The 26,673-nt window shown below is 46.8% G+C and overlaps 1 protein-coding gene across 2 annotated transcripts in view; it reads left to right on the forward strand.

Annotated features, from left to right (window-relative positions):
• The window catches only part of LOC138652308 (carcinoembryonic antigen-related cell adhesion molecule 8-like), a 34,816-nt gene that overhangs the window by 255 nt on the left and 7,888 nt on the right, over positions 1-26,673 (forward strand). The window contains exons 2-7 of one of the 2 annotated variants that reach the window (XM_069743098.1): positions 3,313-3,675; positions 6,501-6,755; positions 7,407-7,664; positions 7,867-7,995; positions 12,091-12,140; positions 20,661-20,693. In XM_069743098.1, coding sequence (XP_069599199.1) covers positions 3,313-3,675; positions 6,501-6,755; positions 7,407-7,664; positions 7,867-7,995; positions 12,091-12,140; positions 20,661-20,693 — 1,088 coding nt within the window. The remainder of the gene's footprint in view (positions 1-3,312; positions 3,676-6,500; positions 6,756-7,406; positions 7,665-7,866; positions 7,996-12,090; positions 12,141-20,660; positions 20,694-26,673) is intronic. The other variant, XM_069743099.1, reaches the window with a different exon arrangement.

Here is a 26,673-nt window from a genome sequence, read left to right on the forward strand (position 1 = left end):
GCCAGTCCTTTACAGTGTGTTGAAATGAGAGGCAAGCAGAAAGTATCAACCAGTATGGACTGAATTTTTGGACTGGGAATTACATCTGATTTTGTGCAGCAACAGTAAAAAAATGTACAAGAGCGAGTGCTGTTTCTTATATTAATAATTACTATATACTGTATATCTTTATGAAATCTGAGTTTTGTGCTCTGCTCGAAAAATGGAAGAGACTATTGGATGTTGTGATTTTATTTCACTCTTGATTCATGTGAAAAAAACTCTCATCTGATTAACCCCATTCAATTACATTGGTCCGTGTGCTTTCCATTTTTTGCTGTGACCAGGACATGGGATTATAATAGTCTCATCTGAACATGTCTCAGTAAGGGGAAGCTGTTAAGAGAAGTTGAGGAATAGGCAAGCGTTGGAATCATCACTTCCTTCCGTCATGATTATCAGTATCTTCATCCCTCCTCTAAGTGGAAACTCTTCTCTTAGCTGTCGGGTTTAATAGATGATATTATGGTGGTTGTGGAGCGCCCCCGCAGGCAGTGGGGTACTCGGTACCGGGTCCTTCGGTTCTCAGGGGGATGTCACGGAGGCTGACCCGGTCCGTAGCCCGTGGGACGTCCATGTTAAAGGGAAAGGTCTTTAAAGGGATATGTTCGTGACGCCACCTGTGGTATTTGGTCAGGGTGCCTGACGCTGCTAAGGGGTCCGCTGGGGTGATGTTATGGCAGCTAGATGGTATACCTTCCCACAGGTGAAGTATGGATGGTGAGAGGCGCAGTGAAGAACGAGGACACAAGGTTGCAGTCTCTTTACCTTTCTTGAAGGCTTTATCATCCAGGCAGAGTCCGGCCGGTTTGGAGTCAAGTCCAGAGTCCCTTTATCCAGATAGAAATCAGTAGCCTTCCTCTAGCGCCTTGGTGTTGTAGTACCTTACTTCTAAGCCTCTCATAAGGTCCTCACAGATGTTGTAGATGTTATGTCTCTCTCTCTGTCACCCAGATGGATAGGGCAAACCTGTATGACAGGTGGCTTGAGGCTTTTTACAGGGACTCTATCATGCCCCGGCCTTTCGTGGGTGCCACCTTGCCTCCTGGGTGTAGGGCGGATCAGTAACTTGCAATTAGCTGTCCTGCCGGTCTCTGGAGCAAGGCATAAAGAACTGTTGCTCCCTCGGTGTCCCGGCTACCGGGATCCTGCGCCTCAGAAGGAGGCAGCCTGTGCAGGGCAGAACTCCTTCTGGTATCCACTCCTTTGCTATGACTTCTTCACCCTCTCTACAATACAGTTCTCTTTTCGTGTCCTTTCTTAGGAACTGCAGCACTCAGGGCAGGCACAACTCCGTGTCCTTCTGCCTCAGCCTTTGACAGGCTCCCACCCCTGTCAGGGACCAACTACCTGAGCAAATCTCAGCCAGCAACTGCCTAACTTCCTCTCCAGGCAACTAGTTTTGCCTAAGTGTGAAGAATACCCTAATAAATAGGAGCATAGCTCCCCCTGGTGGCCTGGAGTGCGAAATGTGTTGCATGTTTGTGATACCTGGATTCGGCTGTCATTCTTTGCCTCCACACGTAACATCACTCCCCCCTAGAGGAGAATGATATTACTGCAACGACCAGGACCCTGGGGCGCTGCAGTTGCGCGCTTTCTCAGAATATTTCTACTGCTGTGAAAAAAAAATTCTACTCTAACCATAAAAGTTATGTAAACATTCACTTGTTGTTCATTTACTTCCGTACAGAATTTATTTTCTATTATTTTTCTGTTTTTGCAATTATTAGTCTTATGTTTTGTTGAGTATTTTTGCAAAAATGTTACAAATCCATCAGTGCCTTCTGCCATCTTCTCTCCTCCTCCCTCCTTTCAGTGTTAGAGATAGCAGGAGAGGGAAAGTAAGTAGCACACAAATCTGCACAAAATAGAAAGTACTTGCAGGCTCAAGGAGCATGACAAATAAGGCTATAGATAAGAAGAAAAGGGTAATAAGAAAAAAACAGTGCAGAATAGAAGTACTAGTCTTACTCTATGTAACCCCGCCATTGATTAGTAGCTTTCCATCAATAAGCGCTGCGCACAGAAAGTTGCCTATCAGAGGTGTGGGGCGGGTTATACAGAGCTCAGCATTCTAAGACCTACAATGGAAAAAAATGTAATATTCATAATTAGGGTTGAGCGAAACGGGTCGAAAATTTTCAAAAGTCTCCGACTTTTGGCAAGGTCGGGTTTCATGAAACCCGACCCGACCCCTGTGTGGGGTCGGCCATGAAGTCGGCGATCTTTTGAATCTGGAATCGGAATTCCGATACCGATTCCCGATATGTTTAAGATATCGGGAATTGGTATCGGAATTCAGATTTAAGTGTAAAATAAAGATTTAAAATAAAAAATATCGCAATACTTACCCTCTGACGCGCCCTGGTACTAACCGGGAACCTTCCTTCCTTAGAATCAGCGCATGAAGGACCTTCGGTGACGTCACGGCTTGTGATTGGTCGCGCGGCCGCCCATGTGACCGCTCGCGCGACCAATCAGAAGCCGTGACGTCACCAAAGGTCCTTCAAGCGCTGATTCTTAGGAAGGAAGGCTGTCGGAAAGAAGCAGGGCGCGTCCGAGGGTGAGTATATACCTAATAGGAATATACTCACCCTCGGACGCGCCCTGCTTCTTTCCGGAAGCCTTCCTTCCTAAGAATCAGCGCTTGCAGGACCTTCGGTGACGTCGCGGTGACGTCACGGCTTCTGATTGGTCGCGCGAGCGGTCACATGGGCGGCCGCGCGACCAATCACAAGCCGCGACGTCACCGTGACGTCACCGCAAGGTCCTGGAAGCGCTGATTCGAAGGAGGAAGGTTCCCGGTTAGTACCAGGGCGCGTCAGAGGGTAAGTATTGCGATATTTTTTATTTTAATTCTTTATTTTACACTAAAATATGGATCGCAGGGCCTGAAGGAGAGTTTCCTCTCCTTCAGACCCTGGGAACCATGGAAACCCAATGCACTACATTGGGTTTCGGGTTTCGGCCGACCCCGACCCCGACTTTTTTATAGGATCGGCCGATTTCAATCAACCCGACTTTTGAAAAAGTCGGGTTTCGTGAAACCCGACCCGATCCTATAAAAGTAAAGGTCGCTCAACCCTATTCATAATACTTTGTGTGTAATCAGAGCTGTGTGACATACAGTGGTCTTTGTCAGGGCTTCTCTCTGGGGAGCTATGTCTGGTGGATACTTCCCGTGTACATTGCAAAGTCAATGATGATTTAATATAAAGTTTTGAGTTGACGTAAAGGATGCAAAGAAACTGATTAACTTTTCTCTTTCAGTTCTCCTCGTCTTCACGATGGATGTGACCAGTGGACAGATCAGTATCCGGCTGATCCCTCAGTATCCGGTTACTAGTGGATCTGTCACCCTGAGCGTTACTGGGATTAATGCCAAACTCGAGCTGGTCGCCTGGTATAAAGGAGCAGATAAAACTCATCAGAATCTGATCCTGACATATGTTCCTGGTAATAGTCCTCCCATATTATTTCCCGGACTTCTGCACAATGATCGGATCTCGGTTTTCAATAACGGAACATCATTACACATCACAGATCTTTGTGTCACAGATGGGGGGAATTATATAGTGGCTGCACTGGCGCTGACATCAGCACTGGAGTTTAATGTGATCCTGAACGTCTACGGTGAGCATCATTTTCTGTTCCTCCCTCTCCGTCTGTTACATGTTCACACTGCGCCTCATGTATGAGAACTGTTTCACGCAAAAGTGTCCTAATTGCCCATCGCAGCCAATCAGACGTCAGCTTCTATTTCCTAACCTGCTCCAGAGGAATGAATATTGGATTCTGATTGGCTGCCAGAGAAACTCTTCATACATGAGTATCGGTCAGAATGGTTTCCCTCTAGATAAGAATCTAGATACAATAGACCCAGTAATGCTGTGGATGTGTCATTATCAAAGTCTTCTGCACTCGCTGGAGCTGATGAACCTCATCCTAATGGCTGCGACTTGGATATACCATTGCCAGTGTAATTATGCGCCATTACGGATTACTCCCATGATTCCTGATATCTGCTATTACCATCAGCATTGCAGCTATTACAGCCTTTTAGACTTGGACATGTTTTGATCCACAGTGTCCGCTGCGGCAAGTTTTACCTTATTTTCTCATGTTCCTCCTCATTACCCTGAATATGGAACGACCAAAAGGCAAAACATGGGGAGCAAAGAAATCCAGTCTGAGTAGATACTTACCTTGTAATGTCTTCACATCCTGTTCCGTCCAGATGTGTCTGGATCCCAGAATTCCAAGCAGCGGAATTTCACCAACCGCCATATTGGGACACCCAAATGATGGGTGTCTCAATATGGAAACTGCTGGTGGTACCAGCCTCTTGTGCGGTACCACCAGCGGAACACCGTTGCACCAAACACAAACAGATACACACTGTACACGCCGTACATACCACACATACACACAAGCAAACACATTGTATATGCTGTACTCACCACACACACACACTATATATGCCATATGCACCACGCACACACAGACAGACACTATACACCATATGCACCACATACACACACACTGTATACGCCAAACGTATACGCCTGGGAGGTGGCCGTTATCAGATGGTTGGGTTTTCGGGGTTGGAATTGGAACAGAGTTATACAGGAGGCGCATAATGGGGTTCGGTTGGACAGGCCTCCTGACATTTTGGTGTTGCACATTGATGGAAATGACTTGGGGGTTTGCCCTTTTCGGGAGTTGATAAGGGATATTAAGCATGACTTGCTTAGATTATGGGTTTCTTTTTCGAGAGATGGTTATAGAGTGGTCGGATATCGTTCCACGGAAGTGTTGGAGGCATGCTAGATCGGTGGTCAGGATTAATAAAGCTCGCATTAAGGTAAATCGAGCGATATCTGGTTTTGTCGTCAGGAATGGGGGGCCTGGCATTCATTTCGAATTGGAGAATGGGGTGAAGAATTACTTCTGGGCGATGGTGTCATTTGAACACGGTGGGCATTGATTTGTGGGCCCTCGGGTTGCAGAATGGTATTGAGAGAGCCATAGCGGTCAAGGGTTGTGGGTTCTTGGGTACTTGAGGTGGTCAAGCACCCTCGTTGTGGTGGTGGGAGGGGGCCTTGGAGTTGGTGCTAAATTGGCCTGGGGGATCCGTTGGGATATGGATTCTTCAGTTAGTATAAATTTTGGTTTCGGGTCTGGTGATTTGGGGGAATTTGGCAATTTGGCAAGTTGTAAGTGGACAATGGTAACCCTTAGGGGTATTTTAGTGCTCTCGAGCCTGTGGGGTAACGGCTGAGAGTAAATTATGGTTGGTTTAAGTCCACTAATTTTCTCGTATGGTTAACACCAGATTTTGAGCTTCAAGGACCCTTCCCAGCTTATGTTACTGTTATGTGTTTTGTACGTTTATAATAAAGGCCGCTGTGGCCAATTTTATCCAATGCTGGAGTTCTGTCCTTATTTGGTTGGTGGGAGCTCCGATTAGGGGCTTGGGGTTTGGCGATTTAAGAATGTAACCCTTACCTGGTCATCGACAATACTAATGTCATGTGCACTGCAGCTATAAAAGTAATAATAATTTATCAGGTTATAAGATGCCTCAATGTACTGTAGCACAAGGTATATACATACATTTCCTTAAAGGGGTTGTCCTGCCTTAGGCTACAAGGTATATTCTGGCATGGATGGATTTTGTGCTCTTTGACCAAAAACTGTTAGTTAAAGTTTATTATGTTTTCAATATGTACAGCAAAATTGGAGTATATGTATTCACTTATCGCAGTGCTCTGGTGCATCTTATATGTATATGAATTCTGAGTAGTCATGGCAACACTGCAAATACCCAGACATTTAGGGGTTATGTGGTCAGATGACTGCACTGACACTGAGCGTAGAGAGTCTGATTTGGATTATTTAGAGCTGGTTTCTTACACTCATGGTCAGTTGCAGAGGTGGAGCAGTTGTGGAGAAGGTAGGAGCCACCTGTAAGCAGCGTAGGAGGATAATGACCTAGTGAAGAACAGTCCTAATGGCAAGACGATAGTCAGGAATGTGTTGTTTCCAGCTGTAACAGGGAGGAAGAGCTGCTAAGGAAGGAGAGGATAATCAAACCCCCAAGGAGCCAGGAGAGTCTAGAGAATTGGACGGTCAATATGTTATATATGAGAGAACTGTTGTGGTGAAGAGGCTAGAAGAGGTTTGTGTGTAAGAAGTGTCTACAAGGACAGTGTAATAAAGTCGCTGATGAATTGTTTTAAAAAAAAACTATGCCCACATGCAGTGAAGAAAATTTGACACTGTTCAAAAGGATTGTCGCGTCCATGCTTCTATGCCACCCTGAGATAGGAATTAGTACCTTAGTTACTCTGAGACACATCAGCTTTTGCTTATTTTATTAATATTTCCACTCTACTCTTAAGCTTTATAGATAATTTGAAACATCACAGTTGACCCTTATGTTCCTTAATTTACAGAAGGGGTCACTAAGCCTAGAATCACAGCGTCCACCACCCAACTCAAGGAGAAGGAGTCATTCACCCTAACTTGTAACACCGTACAAGCTACGACCATAAGGTGGACCAGGAATGGTGCCAGTGTCCCATCTGGAGCCAAATTATCTGGAGATGATAAGACTCTCACCTTCTCCAGTGTTAAGCGAGGAGATGCAGGAGAATACCGGTGTGAAGCTCGAAACCTTGTCAGTGATCTGTACCCAGTGACTGTGGCCTGTGAGTAACCATCAGAGTTATACTGGTGTGATCATCCTAGACTATATTTTCATTTTGTGTCCTTGCTGATATTCTACTACTATGTCTACTACTACAATACAGGTCACTCTAACACCCCAAAATTGACACTCAGACTTTTAGCCACTATCAGCCACCCACAAATGACAAGGTGGTGTTTGCAGCCTAATTTACCCACCCAGGGACTCTATTCATTAGAAATCTGGTCTTTAATAAAGCATGACATTTTTGAGTTGAACATTTTTCCATTTTTCACCCAAATTTCATCCGGCATAATGTGTGGAGCTGGGGCAGAACGGGATCATAACACCACAGCTCCTCTACTTTATGACAAGCTGTGGTGTAACTTGCGCTCCAGGCTTTGGCTTGGAGTAACTTTTTGTCGTAAAGCACATGGAGGTGCATGCAACTTTTCAGACATGCCATATTTACGTAGAGATGTGCACCTCTTAATAAATCCAGCACCTCAAACACCTCCTCATCAAGACCGGCACCAGTCTTGATGAATTCAGGTCAAGTGGCATGGCAGTGTGACACCAATTCTTTGGGGTCCCCCTTAGTTTAATCTCTATCAATTCCAAGGAGACCTCTCTGTTTCGGTGAAGTGGAGCCTGATCCTCTTTTCTTCTACAGATGGCCCAGACAAGGTACAAATGAAAGGTGCATCATTTGTGAGGCCTGGTTCCTCCATCACATTAACATGTTCTGCTGATTCTGTCCCACCTCCCGAATACCAATGGAAGCTTAATGGCACAGACATACAGGAAAAATCAAGCAAATATGCTATTAGTAAAGCTGCCCCCGAGGATGAAGGACTGTACACGTGTGTGGTGAGGAACACGGTGACTCTCCGCACAGCTACTGACTCTGTGTATGTGAATGTGACTACAGGTAAAGATGTCAAGTAATTGGGTAATCAGTGGTTTATTCCTGAGCTTTGAATGTATTCTGGACATGTCCCCCTCCATTTGACACTTCTGACCCAATTGTAGGTCCCCATATACCCCTCTTTTACTATTTTTTCCCCGATTTAATCCATTACAAGTATTACCGTACTTATGCTTATTTTTATTTTTTTTTATTATTTTTTTAGAATACATAGAATATGAGAATTCCACAGGACTTATAATTGGACTTACCATTGGTGCAATCTTGGGAGGTGTACTAATTATTATTATAAGTGTCTTCTTATACAGGAAAATCTTAACAAAGAAGAAAAAAGGTAAGAAAAAAAAATGTGCAATGTGTTCTCAATTAGAGACTAAGGCTACCAAAAATGACTAATAGTAGAGATAAGCAAATCAATTCAATGTGAAATTGTAGAGAGTGTACCGAACGCGGTAACACAAATAATTTGTCATTCACTTGCAAAATCTCTAAAATGACTGCGCACATTTTAAACATTGCAGAAGATTGCATCGGCCAGAGAAATATCTTGTAGCCTTGGGCAGCTTCTTCATAATGTCTTGCAACAATCACAATGCAACCAATCAGGAGGACCTATCATTGTCTACATAAAAGCAGAATCAGGAGATGTAGCAGCCATTTTGAGGTGAATCTGGATATTGAGATGATGTCAGAGCTCACAGATCATCATAGAATCATAGAAAAGAATATTAGAGTTGGAAGGGACCTCCAGGGTCATTGTGTCCAACAATGCAGGAGTCACTAAATCTTCTCAGAGTGATATCTGCCCAGTCTCTGTTTGAGGACTTCCATTGAAGGAGAAATCACCATCTATGGTGGCAGTCTGTTCCACTCATTGATCACCCTCACTGTGATTTTTTTTTTCTAATATCTAATCTGTATCTTCTCCCTTTCAGTTTGATTCCATTGTTTCCCATGTTTCCTTGTGCAAATGAGAATAAGGATGATCCTTCTACAATGTGACAGCCCTTTAGATGTTTGCTTAGGACATAGTTTGCAGTCCCCTTACCATCCTGGTAACTCTTCTCTGAACTTGCTCTAGTTTTTCAATGTCTTTTTTAAAATATGGTACCCAGAACCGGACACAGTATTCCAAATTAGGTCTGACCAAGGAGGAGTAGAGGGAGATAATTACGTCTTGAGCCCTAGACTCTATGCTTCTCTTTATACATCCTAGAACTGTGTTTGTTTTTTTGCTGCTGCACCACACTGTTGACTCATGTGCAGCCTGTGATCTGTTAGTATACCCAAGTCTTTTTCACACCTGCTGTTGCTTAAATCTATTCCTCCCATTCTGTAGATTGCCATAGTGAAAAGAAGAAAAAGTCATAAACACTGGAAAATTTGTAAAATGTGACAGTACAACAGTGAAGATTAGTGTACAATGTGTTCACACATTATGGATTTTTTACAGACTCCACAGCAAATAGACACAGCAGATACATGGATATATGACCAGGAATGGCCACCACATCCACACATGGATTAGCTCTATTGGAATTTACAGCTTTTCAGCCTCTATTAATACCTAGTGTCTGTCCAGCATTACATCACACTGAGACCTATGACATCTACATGGAGAATGTACATAAAATAGTTTTCACAGTATTTAGAAACTGAACTCACATAACACATGTCCTCTAGATTCATTTTTAACCAAGTAATTGGCATTTCACCTGTTCAGGTTCAGACTATTTTCACCTGGAAGAAGGAAAAAAGGATTTATTCTTATCACGCAATATGATTGTGTACTTCTAACAATGTCATTACATGATTATCAACATTTCTGTTTGAAACGCGTAGGTCCAGCAGATGACACTATAGTGCTTTCTGTCTGTTGTTTGTGTGCATTCCGTTAGGTCCAGAAGTATTTGCACAGTGACCGAATTTGGGCTTTGCATAACACTATTTTGGATCTAAACTGAAATAACTGAGATCCAATTGAAGTGGAGACTTTCAGGTTTAGTTAAAGGGGTTGAACAAAAATATCATGTGAAACGTTTAGGAATTGCAACCATTTTCCTAAAAAAAACCTCCTTAAAAATAATTGGACAAATTAACTTTCCAAAAAAAAAATTGTTTATTCTTAATACTTTGTAGAGAATCCTTTGTAGGCAATGACCGCCTGAAGTCTGGAAGCCATGGACGTCACCATTGCTGGGTTTTCTCCTTTGTTATGCTTTGCTGGACTTTACTGCAGCTGACTTACATTGTTGCTTGTTTTTGGGTCTTTCTGCATTAAATTTTGACCTGAGCAACTGAAATTCAGGCTCGATAGGGATGAGATCTGGAGATTGACTTGGTTATTGCAGAATATTCCACTTCTTCGCATTAGAAGACTCCTGGGTTCCTTTCACAATATGCTTTGGGTCATTGTCCATCTGTACTGTGAAGCAATGTTCTATCAACCTTGCTGCATTTGGTTGAATCTGATCAGAAAGTTTCACTCTGTATACTTCAGAATTCATCCAGCTGCTCCTGTCTTCAGTCACATCATCAATAAACACTAGTAGTGACCCAGTGCCATTGGAAGCCATGCATGCCCGTGCCATCACCATGTGTTACACGGGATGTGCTGTTCTTTGTATCATGAATCATTCAAAGCCTTCTCAATGGTTTCTTCTTCCCATCATTCTGGTACAGGTTGATCTTAGTTTTATCTGTCTGTGGCGGCCCTGAGGGTCTAGTCACCACAGAGGTACTGCACCTCATCCAGAGGTGTGGTACTCCGCTCTCGGGTAAGGATGGGGCACTACCCGGGACTCACACATGTTCATCCAACACGACACTGCCCCAGGCTAGGGGGAAGGGGCCCCAGCTCTGTCAGGGAGTGGTGTGACAGGTGGAGAGAAAGTTAGTCAGTGAGAGGAGTTGGCGAGGAGTTGAAGGGAGCAGACGTGAAGGAAGAAGCTCCTGAGAAAAGAAAGGAAGGGGTCCTAGGGGCCAGGGAAGTGAGGAATCCACCCTGTGGATCCGAATTCATGCCGACCGAAGTCGGGTGGAAGGACCAGGTCGCAGTGGGGGGACCGGCCCCAGACTAGTGGAGGAACTACAAGGTTCAGCTAGCAAGCCAGAGTCTGTGGCATCTGTATGTGCCACAGACACACACATTCGCCAAAAAGGCAGCCGCATAGGATCAAGGGGGCCAGGAGGACATCTCCCGACGGGATCCGAGGCTGCTGGCTTGTGACACTGTGTGTAAGGCGCAGGGCAGGAGAGCGAAGCCAGCACTGAGAGACAACCAGGGAAGGAACATAAGAAAGGGAGTCTCGGGAAAATGAACCCCAAATTACCTGAGAGCTGGCTGGACCACAGACCAAGAGGACACAGCACCCGGCTCGGGACTGCATCTAAGAACTGTGAGTTAAGTGTGGAAACTGCACCCTGCTGTGTCCTCAGAATTCTTTACTGCATCACCTGCCCTGCATTACAACAGTCACCATCATTGACTTTAATTTAACATCTCTGCTGCATCACCAACTGCCCAAGTGGACCTGAACCGCAGCATCAGCCATCTCCTTACTACTGAACACCACGGGTGGCGTCACGAACACCCCCCCTACAAACTTTTATTTTCCCCTTTAATTGACTTTTAGTGAATGCCCAGGGCCATGGACCTGGTCACTGCTGCAGTTGTAGGCTGGTGGCCCAAAAGTGGCATGTATGGTAGAGTAGGACCCATCAGAGGGAGATCACCTTGCCGTGGTTGATGGGCACACATGAATTGGCGAATTTATGCGCTAAGAATCTTCATTTCATCTATAACTGTAAGTTTTATGGAAAAAAAATGTTGAAAAAATTGGTGAAAAAATTATTTTTGAGAAGTATAGTTCATATTGAATATTTGTCTGTGTTTTCACATGGCTTGGATTCATGTACATGTGCTGCTGTGTTCTCTTTTATCTATATGATGCAGTTTGCAGCTTGCACGTGTTCACATTAGGAGTGCTGGTTGGTTTTTTTTTCTCTATATAGTTATATAGATATAAAGAGAGAGAATCTTATAAACATAATTTTTCTACGTGATTATGTGGATCTAAGGATGTCTATTTTTGCTTAAAGGAGTTGTCTGATAATTGCCTATCCTTAATAATCACACCCCAACGCGACGGATGTCTTGGATTTACAAAAATATTAATAATAATAATAACAATAATAATAATAAAATCATAATGTGCAGTAATCTCTCAACTTGATTTGGATCTCTGTTTCCAAAAAATGTAGCACCAGTTGTAATGATAAAATACTTTTAAATTAATCAGAACAGAATTTTAGATTTAAAAATGACATGATGAAAAAAGTTGGAGATTCACTTTAAAGTGATTCATAAAGATAAAAAGTCTGTAGATTATATTTTTGCTTCTTATTATATCTTTTCTTTCATTCCCAGAGGCATCAGGGAACAGAAAGGATCATATCAATGTTTATGAGAATGTGATGGTAGGTGACGATGTCCTAACAATGTTATCATAGAAACACAATTGCATGGAAATATTTACTGAAAATCCGTCCTGTTCTCCTTGTTTTGGGGCAATTATAACAGATAGATGGAATACCGGTATCCTATGTATCGGTATGTTCTACGATGGACATAGTTGAACACTTGTATGGTTAGTGTTTTATTTAAAAAAAAAATCCAAGTTCATGAAGTTCTACCATTTAGAATGATAGACTATAAGTGAGCGAGAGAAAAACAAAAAACAGCAATTTGCCACAGAGAGGAAAATTCCTTTTTGTCCCCTATTGACATTCAGATAGACCCAAAGTATGGTACATTATAACCAGTGTATGCAGGGCTGCCACTAGAAATTTCGGGGCCCCATACTGGCAAAATTTTCGGGGCCCCCTTGAAACACCGTCCAGGCTCCACCCCAACCCCGCCTCCAGGCTCCACCCCTCGAACTGTCCGCAGTCCCACCTCTCTTGGAAAATCTGCACTTCTCACCTATCACACATTGACAGTTCCCATCACCAGATCACACATATAGCCGGCAGCTTTTGTTTTGGCCAAAAGATTTTTTAAGCCGCCACCATAACACGGTAGACACTTTTGGCCAGGCCCTACTCTGCTGTAACCTATTAAATATTTGTTAAAATATGCAATACAATTTAGGTATATTTTTATTTATTTTTCAATTTTTAAAATGACCTATAATACTACATACAAGGAACAAATACCACAGCACTATGACCAGACCACATATTACCACCACAGTGATCGAATAATATAAAATACAAGGAACAAATACCGCTACACCATGACCAGACCGCATATTACCACCACATAGTGACTGAATACTACAATACTGATCAGTAATAAAAAAAAAAAAACCCACAATACTATCACCATCAGTGCCATTATACACAGGAGATCTGTACTTAGTATGCAGTGTCTGTGTACAGGTAATACAGTGATCACCGGTGACATTGTACACAGGACCTCTGTATATAGTATACAGTGTATAGTGTCAGTGTATAGGTAACACTGACTCACCAGTGACGTCTCTAGGTGAAGTCCTTCATCTTTCATCCAGCACAGACCGCCATTACTTCATCCAGCCAGGACTCGTCTCTGCAGGAAATAACACAGTTATCTCGAGTTCTGCTTGTAGAACACATTACTTAATTTTCCCAGCCTCTACATTACACCACATGAAGAAGGCGACATAGTATCACTCTACACAGTAACAGGAACGACCCCCATTTAAAACAGTATACTCAAAAAATAAAATAAATGCATCACTGCAATAATAATATCCCTTAATTAGCCCCTATGGTAATATTCGCCATCCTAGCCCCCGTGTGTCTCATTCCTGGCCTCAGCCATATGTTCTCCCATCCTGCCCCATATGATCTCCCCATCCTGCCCCATCTGTCTCCATCGTATCCATCCTGCCCCATCTGTCTCCAATCCTGCCCCATCTGTCTCCATTCTGCCCCATCTGTTTCCAATCCTGCCCCATCTGTGTCCAGCACTCTGCCCCATCTTTGTCCAGCACGCTGCCCCATCTGTGTCCAGCACGCTGCCCCATCTGTGTCCAGCACGCTGCCCCATCTGTGTCCAGCACGCTGCCCCATCTGTGTCCAGCACGCTGCCCCATCTGTGTCCAGCACGCTGCCCCATCTGTGTCCAGCACTCTGCCCCATCTGTTTCCAGCACTCTGCCCCATCTGTTTCCAGCACTCTGCCCCATCTGTTTCCAGCACTCTGCCCCATCTGTGTCCAATCCTGCCCCATCTGTGTCCAGCACTCTGCCCCATCTGTGTCCAGCACTCTGCCCCATCTGTGTCCAGCACTCTGCCCCATCTGTGTCCAGCACGCTGCCCCATCTGTGTCCAGCACGCTGCCCCATCTGTGTCCAGCACGCTGCCCCATCTGTGTCCAGCACTCTGCCCCATCTGTGTCCAGCACTCTGCCCCATCTGTGTCCAGCACGCTGCCCCATCTGTGTCCAGCACGCTGCCCCATCTGTGTCCAGCACGCTGCCCCATCTGTGTCCAGCACTCTGCCCCATCTGTGTCCAGCACTCTGCCCCATCTGTTTCCAGCACTCTGCCCCATCTGTTTCCAGCACTCTGCCCCATCTGTTTCCAGCACTCTGCCCCATCTGTGTCCAATCCTGCCCCATCTGTTTCCAGCACTCTGCCCCATCTGTGTCCAGCACTCTGCCCCATCTGTGTCCAGCACGCTGCCCCATCTGTGTCCAGCACGCTGCCCCATCTGTGTCCAGCACTCTGCCCCATCTGTGTCCAGCACTCTGCCCCATCTGTGTCCAGCACGCTGCCCCATCTGTGTCCAGCACGCTGCCCCATCTGTGTCCAGCACGCTGCCCCATCTGTGTCCAGCACTCTGCCCCATCTGTGTCCAGCACTCTGCCCCATCTGTTTCCAGCACTCTGCCCCATCTGTTTCCAGCACTCTGCCCCATCTGTTTCCAGCACTCTGCCCCATCTGTGTCCAATCCTGCCCCATCTGTTTCCAGCACTCTGCCCCATCTGTGTCCAGCACTCTGCCCCATCTGTGTCCAGCACTCTGCCCCATCTGTGTCCAGCACTCTGCCCCATCTGTGTCCAGCACGCTGCCCCATCTGTGTCCAGCACGCTGCCCCATCTGTGTCCAGCACTCTGCCCCATCTGTGTCCAGCACGCTGCCCCATCTGTGTCCAGCACGCTGCCCCATCTGTGTCCAGCACGCTGCCCCATCTGTGTCCAGCACGCTGCCCCATCTGTGTCCAGCACGCTGCCCCATCTGTGTCCAGCACTCTGCCCCATCTGTGTCCAGCACTCTGCCCCATCTGTTTCCAGCACTCTGCCCCATCTGTTTCCAGCACTCTGCCCCATCTGTTTCCAGCACTCTGCCCCATCTGTGTCCAATCCTGCCCCATCTGTTTCCAGCACTCTGCCCCATCTGTGTCCAGCACTCTGCCCCATCTGTGTCCAGCACTCTGCCCCATCTGTGTCCAGCACTCTGCCCCATCTGTGTCCAGCACGCTGCCCCATCTGTGTCCAGCACGCTGCCCCATCTGTGTCCAGCACTCTGCCCCATCTGTGTCCAGCACGCTGCCCCATCTGTGTCCAGCACACTGCCCCATCTGTGTCCAGCACGCTGCCCCATCTGTGTCCAGCACGCTGCCCCATCTGTGTCCAGCACGCTGCCCCATCTGTGTCCAGCACTCTGCCCCATCTGTGTCCAGCACTCTGCCCCATCTGTTTCCAGCACTCTGCCCCATCTGTTTCCAGCACTCTGCCCCATCTGTTTCCAGCACTCTGCCCCATCTGTGTCCAATCCTGCCCCATCTGTTTCCAGCACTCTGCCCCATCTGTGTCCAGCACTCTGCCCCATCTGTGTCCAGCACTCTGCCCCATCTGTTTCCAATCCTGCCCCATCTGTGTCCAGCACTCTGCCCCATCTGTGTCCAGCACTCTGCCCCATCTGTGTCCAGCACTCTGCCCCATCTGTTTCCAGCACTCTGCCCCATCTGTTTCCAGCACTCTGCCCCATCTGTTTCCAGCACTCTGCCCCATCTGTGTCCAATCCTGCCCCATCTGTTTCCAGCACTCTGCCCCATCTGTTTCCAGCACTCTGCCCCATCTGTGTCCAGCACTCTGCCCCATCTGTGTCCAGCACTCTGCCCCATCTGTGTCCAGCACTCTGCCCCATCTGTGTCCAGCACTCTGCCCCATCTGTTTCCAATCCTGCCCCATCTCTGTCCAGCACTCTGCCCCATCTCTGTCCAGCATTCTACCCTGGGCCCCCCGGATCTCCGCTCTCAAGGAAAAAAAAAAAGTTCTTCTTACCTGGCCATGCTCCTGCGGCGGGCGAAGTCTCCACGCAGCTGCAGCGTGCACTCGCCGGTGACTGACAATGATGTCAGACGCCGGCGACATGCACGCACGCTGCGGCTGACGTCAGCTGCCAGCCTCAGATTGGCTGGCGGCTGTTAACTATTGACGTGAGGGCCCGCACCCGCACGTCAATAGCTTTGAACAGCTGCAGCGTCGGCGCTAAGGGCCCGGTTCAGCCTGCGGCTGCCGGTAGGGCCCGGTGAGCAGATGAGACGGGGCCCGATGCGGGCCCCCTCTGCCCACCGGGCCCCATAAGCCAGTCACGGCCGTCATGCCCTGATGGCGGCCCTGTAAAATGCTCACATATATACATACAGTATACCAGTATATGACGTCTTCTCACGCATTATAGGTGAGGTGTGTTATTAAAGATAATTCATAAAAATACACACATGCATTGTGTGCTGGCATTAGGGTACAGGGTGCAGCACTCCTCTGCAGACATGGCATCTCTACACTGATAGAACTATAATATATATACATACATATACACTGTACATTACGTACAATATATACTACAGATACAAGGATCATATATATATATATACATATACACACACACACTGTACACTATACATTACGTACAATATATACTACAGATACAAGGATCATATATATATATACACACACTGTACGCTATACATTAACTACACTATATACTGCAGATACACTATTACATATACAAGGATCATCTCCAGTATATCCATACACTTATTTACAAACAAGAAAATACATATACTGCACACTACACTATATATTACATACACTATATACACATAGTATTATATATACTTACCTATGCTGCAGGGCCTTCACCACCTGGACCATTATCCCAGGACAGCGGACAGCCAGGGCAGCAGTCAGTAGGAGCCCCCAGCACAGCAGGAGACTATCATAAGAGCGGCTGCTTCCTCTTCCAGTGCAGACTCTTGGTCACCCCCTCCCCCGGTCCCGACTGCAAGTGATGAGTACAGGGAGACTTCCTACACAGCAGTTTCCTAGCACTGGTGTTATGGAGGGACAGAAGTATAGCCTAGTGCCGGCAGCTTGATCCCACAGGAATAGTGGGGCCCCGGGGTCCCTCCTGCAGCCCAGTGAGAAGCCCTAGTTCTGGAGCCACTAGGAGGCAGCAGCACAGGATTACTGACCTTTACTGGCTTCAATCTCTTCCTGCAGAGCTCCGGTCACTGCTGCTGTTCTGTTCTGGACTAGGTGAGGGTGAGAGATGATGGAGGCGGAGCCTCTGCTGGAGGCGGCACCGAGCTCTGCACAGAGCAGAAGCCCAGGTCCTTGTGCAGCGTCTGCTGCAGTGAGTGCGGCCACATCAGGCAGGAGCGATGATCACCTCATAATGCCTCCAGCCCAGCAGGAAAAGAGGTGGGGCCCAAAGTGTATGAGACATGCTGACTGCGAGTCTGGTCAGTCCGGGCCCTCCCTCCTTGCCTCTCCTCACCGGGCCCCTTACACATGTAATGGCTGTAATGCCCTGATGGCGGCCCTGAGTGTATGTATGAACAAAATCATTTATTAAACTGGAATCCACTCACTTTCAGATAATTTTTATTGTTTTATATTATTTTTATGATGTACAGCAAGAAATTAAATATATTGTGGTGCCGTGTTAGCCAGAAAAATCAATGTAAACCTGCCAGAGGAAGGAGCCCCTGTGATCTGAAATCTGCAAATATATTTTTTCTTTTTAGCCAATATAGGTATCACTCTGAGAATATTTTTGTCATTTTTGTTCTATTTTTATGTATTTTTGATATGTTATCCATTCTTTAATAAATACCCCCTGTAACGGGGTCTACCAAGCTGGGGTACCTCTTTCAGTACCACCCCGTGTTTCAGGAGGTCCACTCTGCTTTGGCTGGAGTCTGAATGAAGGACGCTGGCTGGAATTCCTTGGTTACCTGGGAGCATATAAAATATCACTGCTTCTCCACGTATTTCCAGTCTGACAACACTTTATTCACAGGACACAGAATATATCACACAGATACATAGGGCAGGCTAGACATACATTACAATAGCCGCAGGGGGCCGGAGCCTGCTGATATTTACTGTGGGAATTACAAAGGTGGGGGGAGGACAGAAGGGGGATATCTTGTCCCCTCTGCCCAAGGGCGCAGCCTGTGGGCTGATGCATCTCACATGGAACCTATTATACATGCATATAACTGCACAACATATGCTGAGTGGTTCCGTAACACGTAACACCCCCATGTAAGAGATGAAAACATTTAACCATCGATTTTATGGTGAATCCCGTTGCTTTCTTATAGCTATGAGATGTGGATAACAGATGCCACCAATATAATCGTATCCCATCAAATCATTTCAGAGTAACAAAGTGAAACCCCACTGGGATGCCCCAGTGATTCTTCCAGCTGTTTGGATATAGTAGACGCTAGTGTCTCAGAGAGTGGTTGTTTAAGATCCGAACGGTGCCCCGGCCGGTGACTCGCATCTGAAAGAGTCACTGCCGGTTGAAATCTCATCATGCTTTGTAGAGGTAAACGTGTTTCTGACTGCCTCGGTGAACTCCGCTGACCCGATCCTGCATGACGTCACAAAAATCCTTGTTGAACCAAATCTTTGCTGAACCAAACCTAATGCATTTCGAAATCGAGCTTTATTCCTCATGGAACTTGGTTTTCAACCAGTAGTGATTGTTTCAGATGCACACCACCATCTGGGGCGCCGTCCGGATCTTAACCAACCGCTATTCAAGACAGTAGAATCTACTGTATCTCATTAGCAGGAAGAATCACCGGGACTTTGGATATGAAGACAAGGTCAGGCCTCATATGAACTACTGCACCTATTGACTACTCCGACTTATATTACCTTAGAAACAATCAGTAGTCAATATTAGAACTGACACTGCAATTGTCAGTGCGTACTAATGTATCACCAAATGTGAAAGACTTTTATACTTACCTAGAAATTCTGTGCAGACTAATCCTCCATCCATATTGATCTATTTGTGTTGAAGGAGGATCTGAAGTGACCCTTCACGGTTGACCTAGTGATTTCCAAATTGATCCCCAGAGCGTTGCCGGCAACTGAAAATGACCAGACGGAGACGTGTGTCTCTGTTTGGGGGATCAAAAGCAGATCTCTGACCCCCATTTATTGTGTCACACTTTTCATAATCTTAGAAGTTAAACTTCAACCAATCAACATAAGAACACGCTCACAGTTCTTAACCTATAAGAATGCAGGAACAGCCTGTACGTCAAGGTTCCGTAGAACAATACACCCTCAGTGTCATATCGTGTTCAGGCTGGAATAATCAAGGTCTCATAACAGCTATGAACTTTAAACTAGTAGCAAAATTTATCTCAAAACAGTAAGATGGAGTCGAAAAGCACAAAATGAAGCCTGCTTTCATTTTTCTTAGTTTGACCCTTCACATTTGTATGTTGAGCTACACCTACTAAGAAATTTGTCTCCCTTCCCTTTTTTAAATGTTCCTTGGACTTTATTTATGCACCATAGTCACCTTAATACTGTGCATTAATATATCTGAACAATACACATAAGGCTTAGTTAATACAACCTCGGTGTATTCTTCCCATAGTGACATTTGTAATCTGCTTTTCATTCTTGATCTGGATCTTTTTGGTGATTTCTTCTTGCTAAGGTGTAACGAGACAAATTCTTCTAAGAATGTTCATGTTACAATCAACACAGCTGATGGATCTTGGAGACTACCCTCACCACAGCTGGCTTGGTCTATTTCAGCTGTCTCTTTCATTGGTCTGGCGCTTCATTACTGGCTGCTAACTCTCTCAAAAAACTTCCTTATAGGCCACAAAGTCTTTACAAAAGTCATCACCTCTTTATCCAAACCGCTTACAACTGACTTTTTATGACATGCAACTATGATGGTACGAGGAGCATTCACTACAGACTGATTTATGATTTAGTCTCAGTTTTTTCATCCAATGCAGATATTTCCCGTGTTCCTCTAATCCCAGTTTTCAAAATTTTGACTTTGACCACCATTTTGGAAAATGAGTCTTCAAAATGAGCTAAACTCATTAATGCAATACCCTGATCCATAATACAGATCAACTGTTCCCATGCATATACAGTCTCACCCACAAATAACTCCAGTGAGGCCTCACTTTTCACTCTTTACAATGGTCCTGACATGTACATGCACCGTCTGCAGTGGGAAGTACGTGGTGCAGTCTCGATCACCTTCTACAGCCCCTCAATTTACTCCTTGGTGTGGGCTCTGACATTTCGACATTCCCTCTGTCACAGCAAGTCTTCGCATTCTTCTCACTCCTTACACACTCACTCAATGGGTGCCAAATTGTAGCACAGTCAGTGCCAAAACATTCACCGTCAGCTCACTGACATCTCCACCCAATGCAAAATGGCATCCAGGAGCATCAATCCTGACATTATCAAGTTAAACAGGAAAATTCAACACTACTAAACTGAATAAAAAAAATGGTTCCCCAGCTCTTACATGAACTCTCTAGATTGTCAAGCCAATATACAATCTATCATCATGTAACAACTGATACACAAACATTTCTACAGGTGAGGACTAGTTGTGATTTCTTCTCTCATGTCTATGTCCACTTAACTTTTACAGGCAACGCAACTAAAGGAAGAATCCTCATATATGGTGAGTAGAGTCAAGACTTAGCTCTAATTTTTCTAAATATCAACTTTTTTAAAGCATTCTAATGAGAGGCTATCTTATAGAAGTATAGAGGTCTGACCAAAATACACATAACTTTATGAAATTGTCGTTGTGTCAAAATGATGGAAGAAAATCCCTAAGAATCTGTACCGCAATACTGTACCCGACCACATGGTGCGCTGTTGCTAATAATTATCTACTCTGGACAACCCCAGATTATATGTCCTCTTAAGTTTGTGGACTCAGAGACGTCCATCTAATAGCCAGAGAAGAAGGCACAATTACTGTGTGACCACATTTGCCAGAATTTGTCTGAAAACAGGTCCATAACTATGGTGATCATCACCAGCAACATCCTCAGGCGGCTAGAGAACAAATATGTAGCAGTCGAAAAATGGTAATACCTGTGTCTTCCCATCTGTGCCATCATTTAAACAGTGCAACTGTCATGATCCGTTCCAGAGTTTAGTCCTGTCTGCTCTTTTTCCGGGCGGATAATGTCTGTTAGGGCTAGCGGAACGCACCAAATAATGATACAGATAGAGTATGGTGCGTTCGCAGCCCGGGGTCCACCGTGCAGAGATGGAACCTGCTGCCAAGTAATGACGGACTATATGGCGGTACTCATAAGTATACACACGTGGGTTAGACTTCACCCAGCGTGAAGGAAGCGATCCTGTTGCGTCACAGGATCGCGGTACCGCACATAGAGCGCGAGCAAGTAGTCAGCGAACTCAACCCCAACTAGGATTGAAGTCCGATTAGACCCTTGCTGGCACAACACCGCAACTGGGTGTGTAAGGAAAATAACAATATTTAGGGCACAAGAGTGCATGCGGTGCCGCACTGACGAACGCCACTAACCACCCAGGCTTGGGTAAGGAAAGCACAGAGGAAGTGCACGGCGCCGTACTGGCGGTCACAGCAACTGGACGCTGTAATGTGTGATTTGTGCTGTAGGATAAGTCGGGCGCTAGATAGCAACCATACACCTTCCGCGAACAGACATTCAATAGGGAAGAGGTATCCAAGGACGACTTGCACTCACAACAAACACACATATGCAAATGTACACTAGCGCATGGCCGTGCGGTCATGCGCAGTTTATATAGTTGCAGCACAGGAAGTGGCCACAGAAACTTTGCCCTTCCAAGACCTGCCAAGAGGACCAATGGAATGTGCTGCAGGGCCTGAGCACATGACCCTCGATCTCCAACGGGAGATCTTGCCCTGGGCATATGCTCAGTGTGTGCAGACAAGGACTTAGTCCCAGAGAAGTCTGCTCGCTGCTGACCAGCACTGGCTTTAATGGCAGAAGCTGAAGAAGCAGCAGTAACTCTCTGTACAGAGTGAGACTGAGCAAGACGCTGGGACCGACGTCCCTGCTGAGCAGACTCCACTGCGGCTGGATAAGAATGGGAGACCGCAGCGGAGATGGCTCGAGATTCCCCCTGTGCAGAAGCGGGAACTCGAGACCTAACATTGCCCCCCCCTCCTTGGGCCTCGCTACGCTTGAAGGCAGCAATGAGTTGTGGGGCCCGAATGTTTTCAGCAGGCTCCCATGACCTGTCCTCTGGGCCATAACCCTTCCAATCCATCAGATAGAACTTTTTGCCGCGTACCACCTTGCACCCCAAAATAGCGTTCACCTCATAATCGTCCGTAGACGAACCCGATGTCCCGGCAGATGACTCGGAAAACCGGGACATGTATACGGATTTCAAGAGGGACACATGAAAGGTGTCGGTGATACCCAAGCGTGGAGGAAGAGCCAAACGGTAGACCACAGGATTAACCTGTTCGAGAACCTTGAAGGGACCCAAGTAGCGAGGAGCAAACTTAGTGGACTCAACTCGCAGCCTGATGTTACGGGCTGTAAGACTCATGCTGGTGTGGTAGATGGAGGCAGGTATATCTCGCCCAGGTGTTTGTCCTATGTGAATTAGGCCACTCAGTATCTTCAGGGTGCTAATGGGTTAATGATTGCAGGAATAAAAGATGACCAGCTGTGTGTTTCCAGTGTCTGCCTGGGGCACACAGATTGCCTGCCTGTGTGAGACAAACGTGAGTGAAGAGCTCTGCTCAAGATCTGTGTGATGTTAGCTGGGTGGGAGAAGCCCCCCCAGTTGTTGAGATAGCAACGTATTTGTTTAGTTAGTGCCGGACAGGCTAGGGTTTATTTTTATGTTTTGTTTTTTGTGTTGCTTTCACGTTAATAAATCTGACCTGAGGTCAGCCTGCTCAGAAACCTGCTGTACGCCTCAGATTCAATGCACAAACCACGTGTCCTTTGACCCCAGCAAAGGCGATCCCAGAGTGTTTTGTCACATTGTGGTGGAGAATGCGGGCATACCGTGGCACAGGCGACAGCATGGAAGACGTGGTGAAAGCCTTAGTGCAGTCCACTGCCGTACAGCAGCAGGCCACTGCCGCACAGCACGAAGCTAATCGCTTGATGGCCGCACAGCTGAAGGAGTTACTGGACATGACGGTTGCAGACCGCCAACTTCTCCAACAGGTGGCGCAGCGCCTGGTGAGCATGCCTGACGCTGACCCGGAAGCAGAGTCCAGAAGGATCCATGTGAGTCGATACTGGCAAAAGCTGACTGCAGAAGATGACGTCGAGGCATATCTGACAACTTTTGAGCGGACGGCATTGAGAGAGAAGTGGCCGAAGGCACGATGGGCCGATTTGATTGCCCCGTTTCTCTCCGGCGAGGCCCAAAAAGCTTACCGTGATTTGGACCCGGAGGTCGCTCAGGACTTTGAGAAGCTGAAAGCTGAGATCCTGGCCCGGCTGGGTGTGACGACGGCTGTCCGTGCACAGAGGGTACATCAGTGGACATACCAGCAAGATAAACCAGCGCGGTCTCAGATGTTCGACCTGATCTACTTGACAAAGAAATGGCTGCAACCCGAGGTACTGACAATACCCGAAATAATCCAGCGGGTTGTCCTGGACAAGTACCTGAGAGTACTACCCCCAGCGCTGAAAAGGTGGGTAAGCCAAGGAAATCCCACGACAGCGGATCAACTTGTGGAGTTGGTCGAGCGTTATTCCATGGCAGAAGGACTTCCCGACGACACCGCCAAACCCCGGACTGTGCCTCCTCCTCGTGGAACCGGTAAGACTGTTCCAGGGACCACGGGTGAAGGAAAATCGCTTAAAACTGTGGGGGAGGAGTCCGGGACTGCTCGCACTCCGAGACCAAGAGTATTGGACGGTGGTCTCAGTAGGGGACCTGTTAGGTGTTTCCGCTGCCATGAGAAGGGTCATGTTTCTGCGAACTGTCCTGTTACCGCTGAACCCATGCAGTGCGACGTTATAGACTCTAGAAAACGCATGTCTTTGGTTACACAGCTAGTGAGTGTGAATGCGGGTCAAAATGATACAGTGAAACACCTGTGTGAATTATCTGTTGATGGGAAAAATGTTGTGGCATTACTAGACTCTGGAAGTGTGGTGACTCTGGTGAAAGCTAGTCTGGTGGCACTTCCGTCTGGTCCGTCTGACAAGTTTTCTGTGACGTGTGTGCATGGTGACACCCGCTCGTACTTAACAGCGGTCATATGGATTTCTACTCCCTATGGGTCAGTGCAGCACAAAGTGGGACTCGTTCCCGCATTGTTACATGATGTAATCCTGGGCAGGGATTTTCCCTATTTCTGGCAGTTGTGGGAGAATCAGTTACTCCTTCACGGTAGCTGTACCCGTGAATCTTCTCCCATGCCATCTGGAGGTCCCGAGTCCCTAGAGGAGACCCCACAGGAAGATGTTGCTGGGGAGGTTAGTGAATCTAACCTTCAGTACCCCTTCTCCGTCATGGCGGGGGAAACAGAGGAAACTGAGGAACCTCAGCGAGAGGCGGAGGCAGACAGCCATCCGGCACCCTGCCTGCCAGATTTGGGAGTCCAGGTGGATGACTTCCACAGCGAGCAAATGAAAGATCCTACCCTGACTCCGGCTAGGAAAAATGTAAAAATGATAGATGGGGTACCCGTAGAACCTGACACTAGGCTAGCGTACCCGTATATGGTTCTTGAAAATGATTTGCTCTACCAGGTAGAGAAAAAAGGGGAAGACACAGTGCAACGGTTAGTGGTACCCAAACCTTATCGGCGGAAGGTACTTGATTTGGCCCACGGACATATAATGGGGGGACATCTGGGGGTACAGAAAACCACAGAAAGGATATTGCATTGTTTTGTGTGGCCTGGAATACATTGTGATGTGCGTAACTATTGTGAGTCCTGTCCAGAGTGCCAAATCGCGGCCCCTAAATCTCAGTTCCGTAGCCCTTTGGTACCCCTTCCTATCATCGGGGTCCCTTTTGAGAGAATTAGGATGGATTTGGTTGGGCCCCTTCCCCGATCCGCACGTGGGCACCAACATATCCTCGTCATCGTGGACTATGCCACTCGTTACCCGGAAGCCGTCCCTTTGCGTAACACAGCTACCAAGACGATCGCCAAGGAATTGGTACAAGTGTTTAGTCGGGTGGGAATTCCAAAACAGATACTCACCGACCAGGGGACTCCCTTTATGTCGAGGGTAATGAAGGAGCTCTGCAGGCTCTTACAAATAGACCCGTTGCGTACGTCTGTCTATCACCCTCAAACAGATGGCCTGGTTGAGCGCTTCAACAAAACCTTAAAACAGATGCTCCGGAAGGCGATAGACAAAGATGGGAAGAACTGGGATTACTTGTTACCCTATTTGCTGTTTGCCATTAGGGAAGTTCCCCAGTCTTCCACAGGATTTTCGCCTTTCGAACTGTTGTACGCCCGTCGTCCCCGGGGACTGCTGGACGTCGCAAAAGAAACCTGGGAAGGTCAAGTCACTCCCTTTAAAACGGTGATCGACCATGTAACACAAATGCAGGATCGTATTGCCGCTGTCATGCCCATTGTTAGGGACCATATGTTACAGGCCCAGGGAGCCCAGAGGCAAAGTTATGATAGAGGCGCTAAGGTCCGTACATTTGCACCCGGCGATAGGGTGTTGGTCCTAATCCCTACGGTGGATAGTAAATTCCTGGCGAAATGGCAGGGCCCATTTGAGGTCCGAGAAAGAGTTGGTGAAGTGAACTATAAAGTGTACCAGCCGGGTAAGAGAAAACCGGAACAGATTTATCATGTGAATCTGATAAAATCCTGGAAAGACCGCTCTGCCCTAACGGCGGATCTGCCCCGTCCGGTTTGTTCACCTACTGTACCAGAGGTGCAGGTTGCTGAGACTCTCTCAGAACGACAAAAATCTGAGGTTAAGCAATTTTTGTTACAGAACCGACAGTTTTTCTCCGAAAAACCTGGCCGGACGAAGTTGGTGAAACATGAGATTGTCACAGAGCCTGGCGTCACTGTTCATGTAAAGCCCTACCGGATTCCGGAAGCCCGCCGTGAAGCCGTCTCCCGGGAAGTGATGGCAATGTTGGACTTAGGAGTCATTGAGGAGTCACACAGCGCCTGGTCCAGTCCAATTGTGTTGATACCTAAACCGGATGGCTCCATCCGGTTTTGTAATGACTTTAGGAAACTGAATGCAGTTTCTAAATTTGATGCGTACCCTATGCCCCGGGTCGATGAGTTGATCGACCGGCTTGGTAAAGCCCGATACATTACGACCCTGGATTTAACAAAGGGGTACTGGCAGATTCCTCTGGCCGAGGCGGCCAGAGAGAAGACGGCATTTGCTACACCGGAAGGTCTGTTCCAGTATGTCTATATGCCGTTTGGACTTCACGGAGCTCCCGCAACGTTCCAGAGATTGATGGATCGAGTCTTGAGGCCTCACAGACAGTACGCTTCTGCCTACCTGGATGACATCGTAATTTACAGCATGGACTGGGAAACTCATCTCCAGAAGGTACAAGCCGTGATTGATGACCTGCGAGATGCAGGTTTAACGGCAAACCCCAAGAAATGCCACATCGGGCTTGAAGAAGCCCGATACTTGGGCTAC

This window comes from Ranitomeya imitator, chromosome 10, assembly GCF_032444005.1.
Source record: "Ranitomeya imitator isolate aRanImi1 chromosome 10, aRanImi1.pri, whole genome shotgun sequence".
In the NCBI taxonomy this organism is placed as follows: Eukaryota; Metazoa; Chordata; class Amphibia; order Anura; family Dendrobatidae; genus Ranitomeya; species Ranitomeya imitator.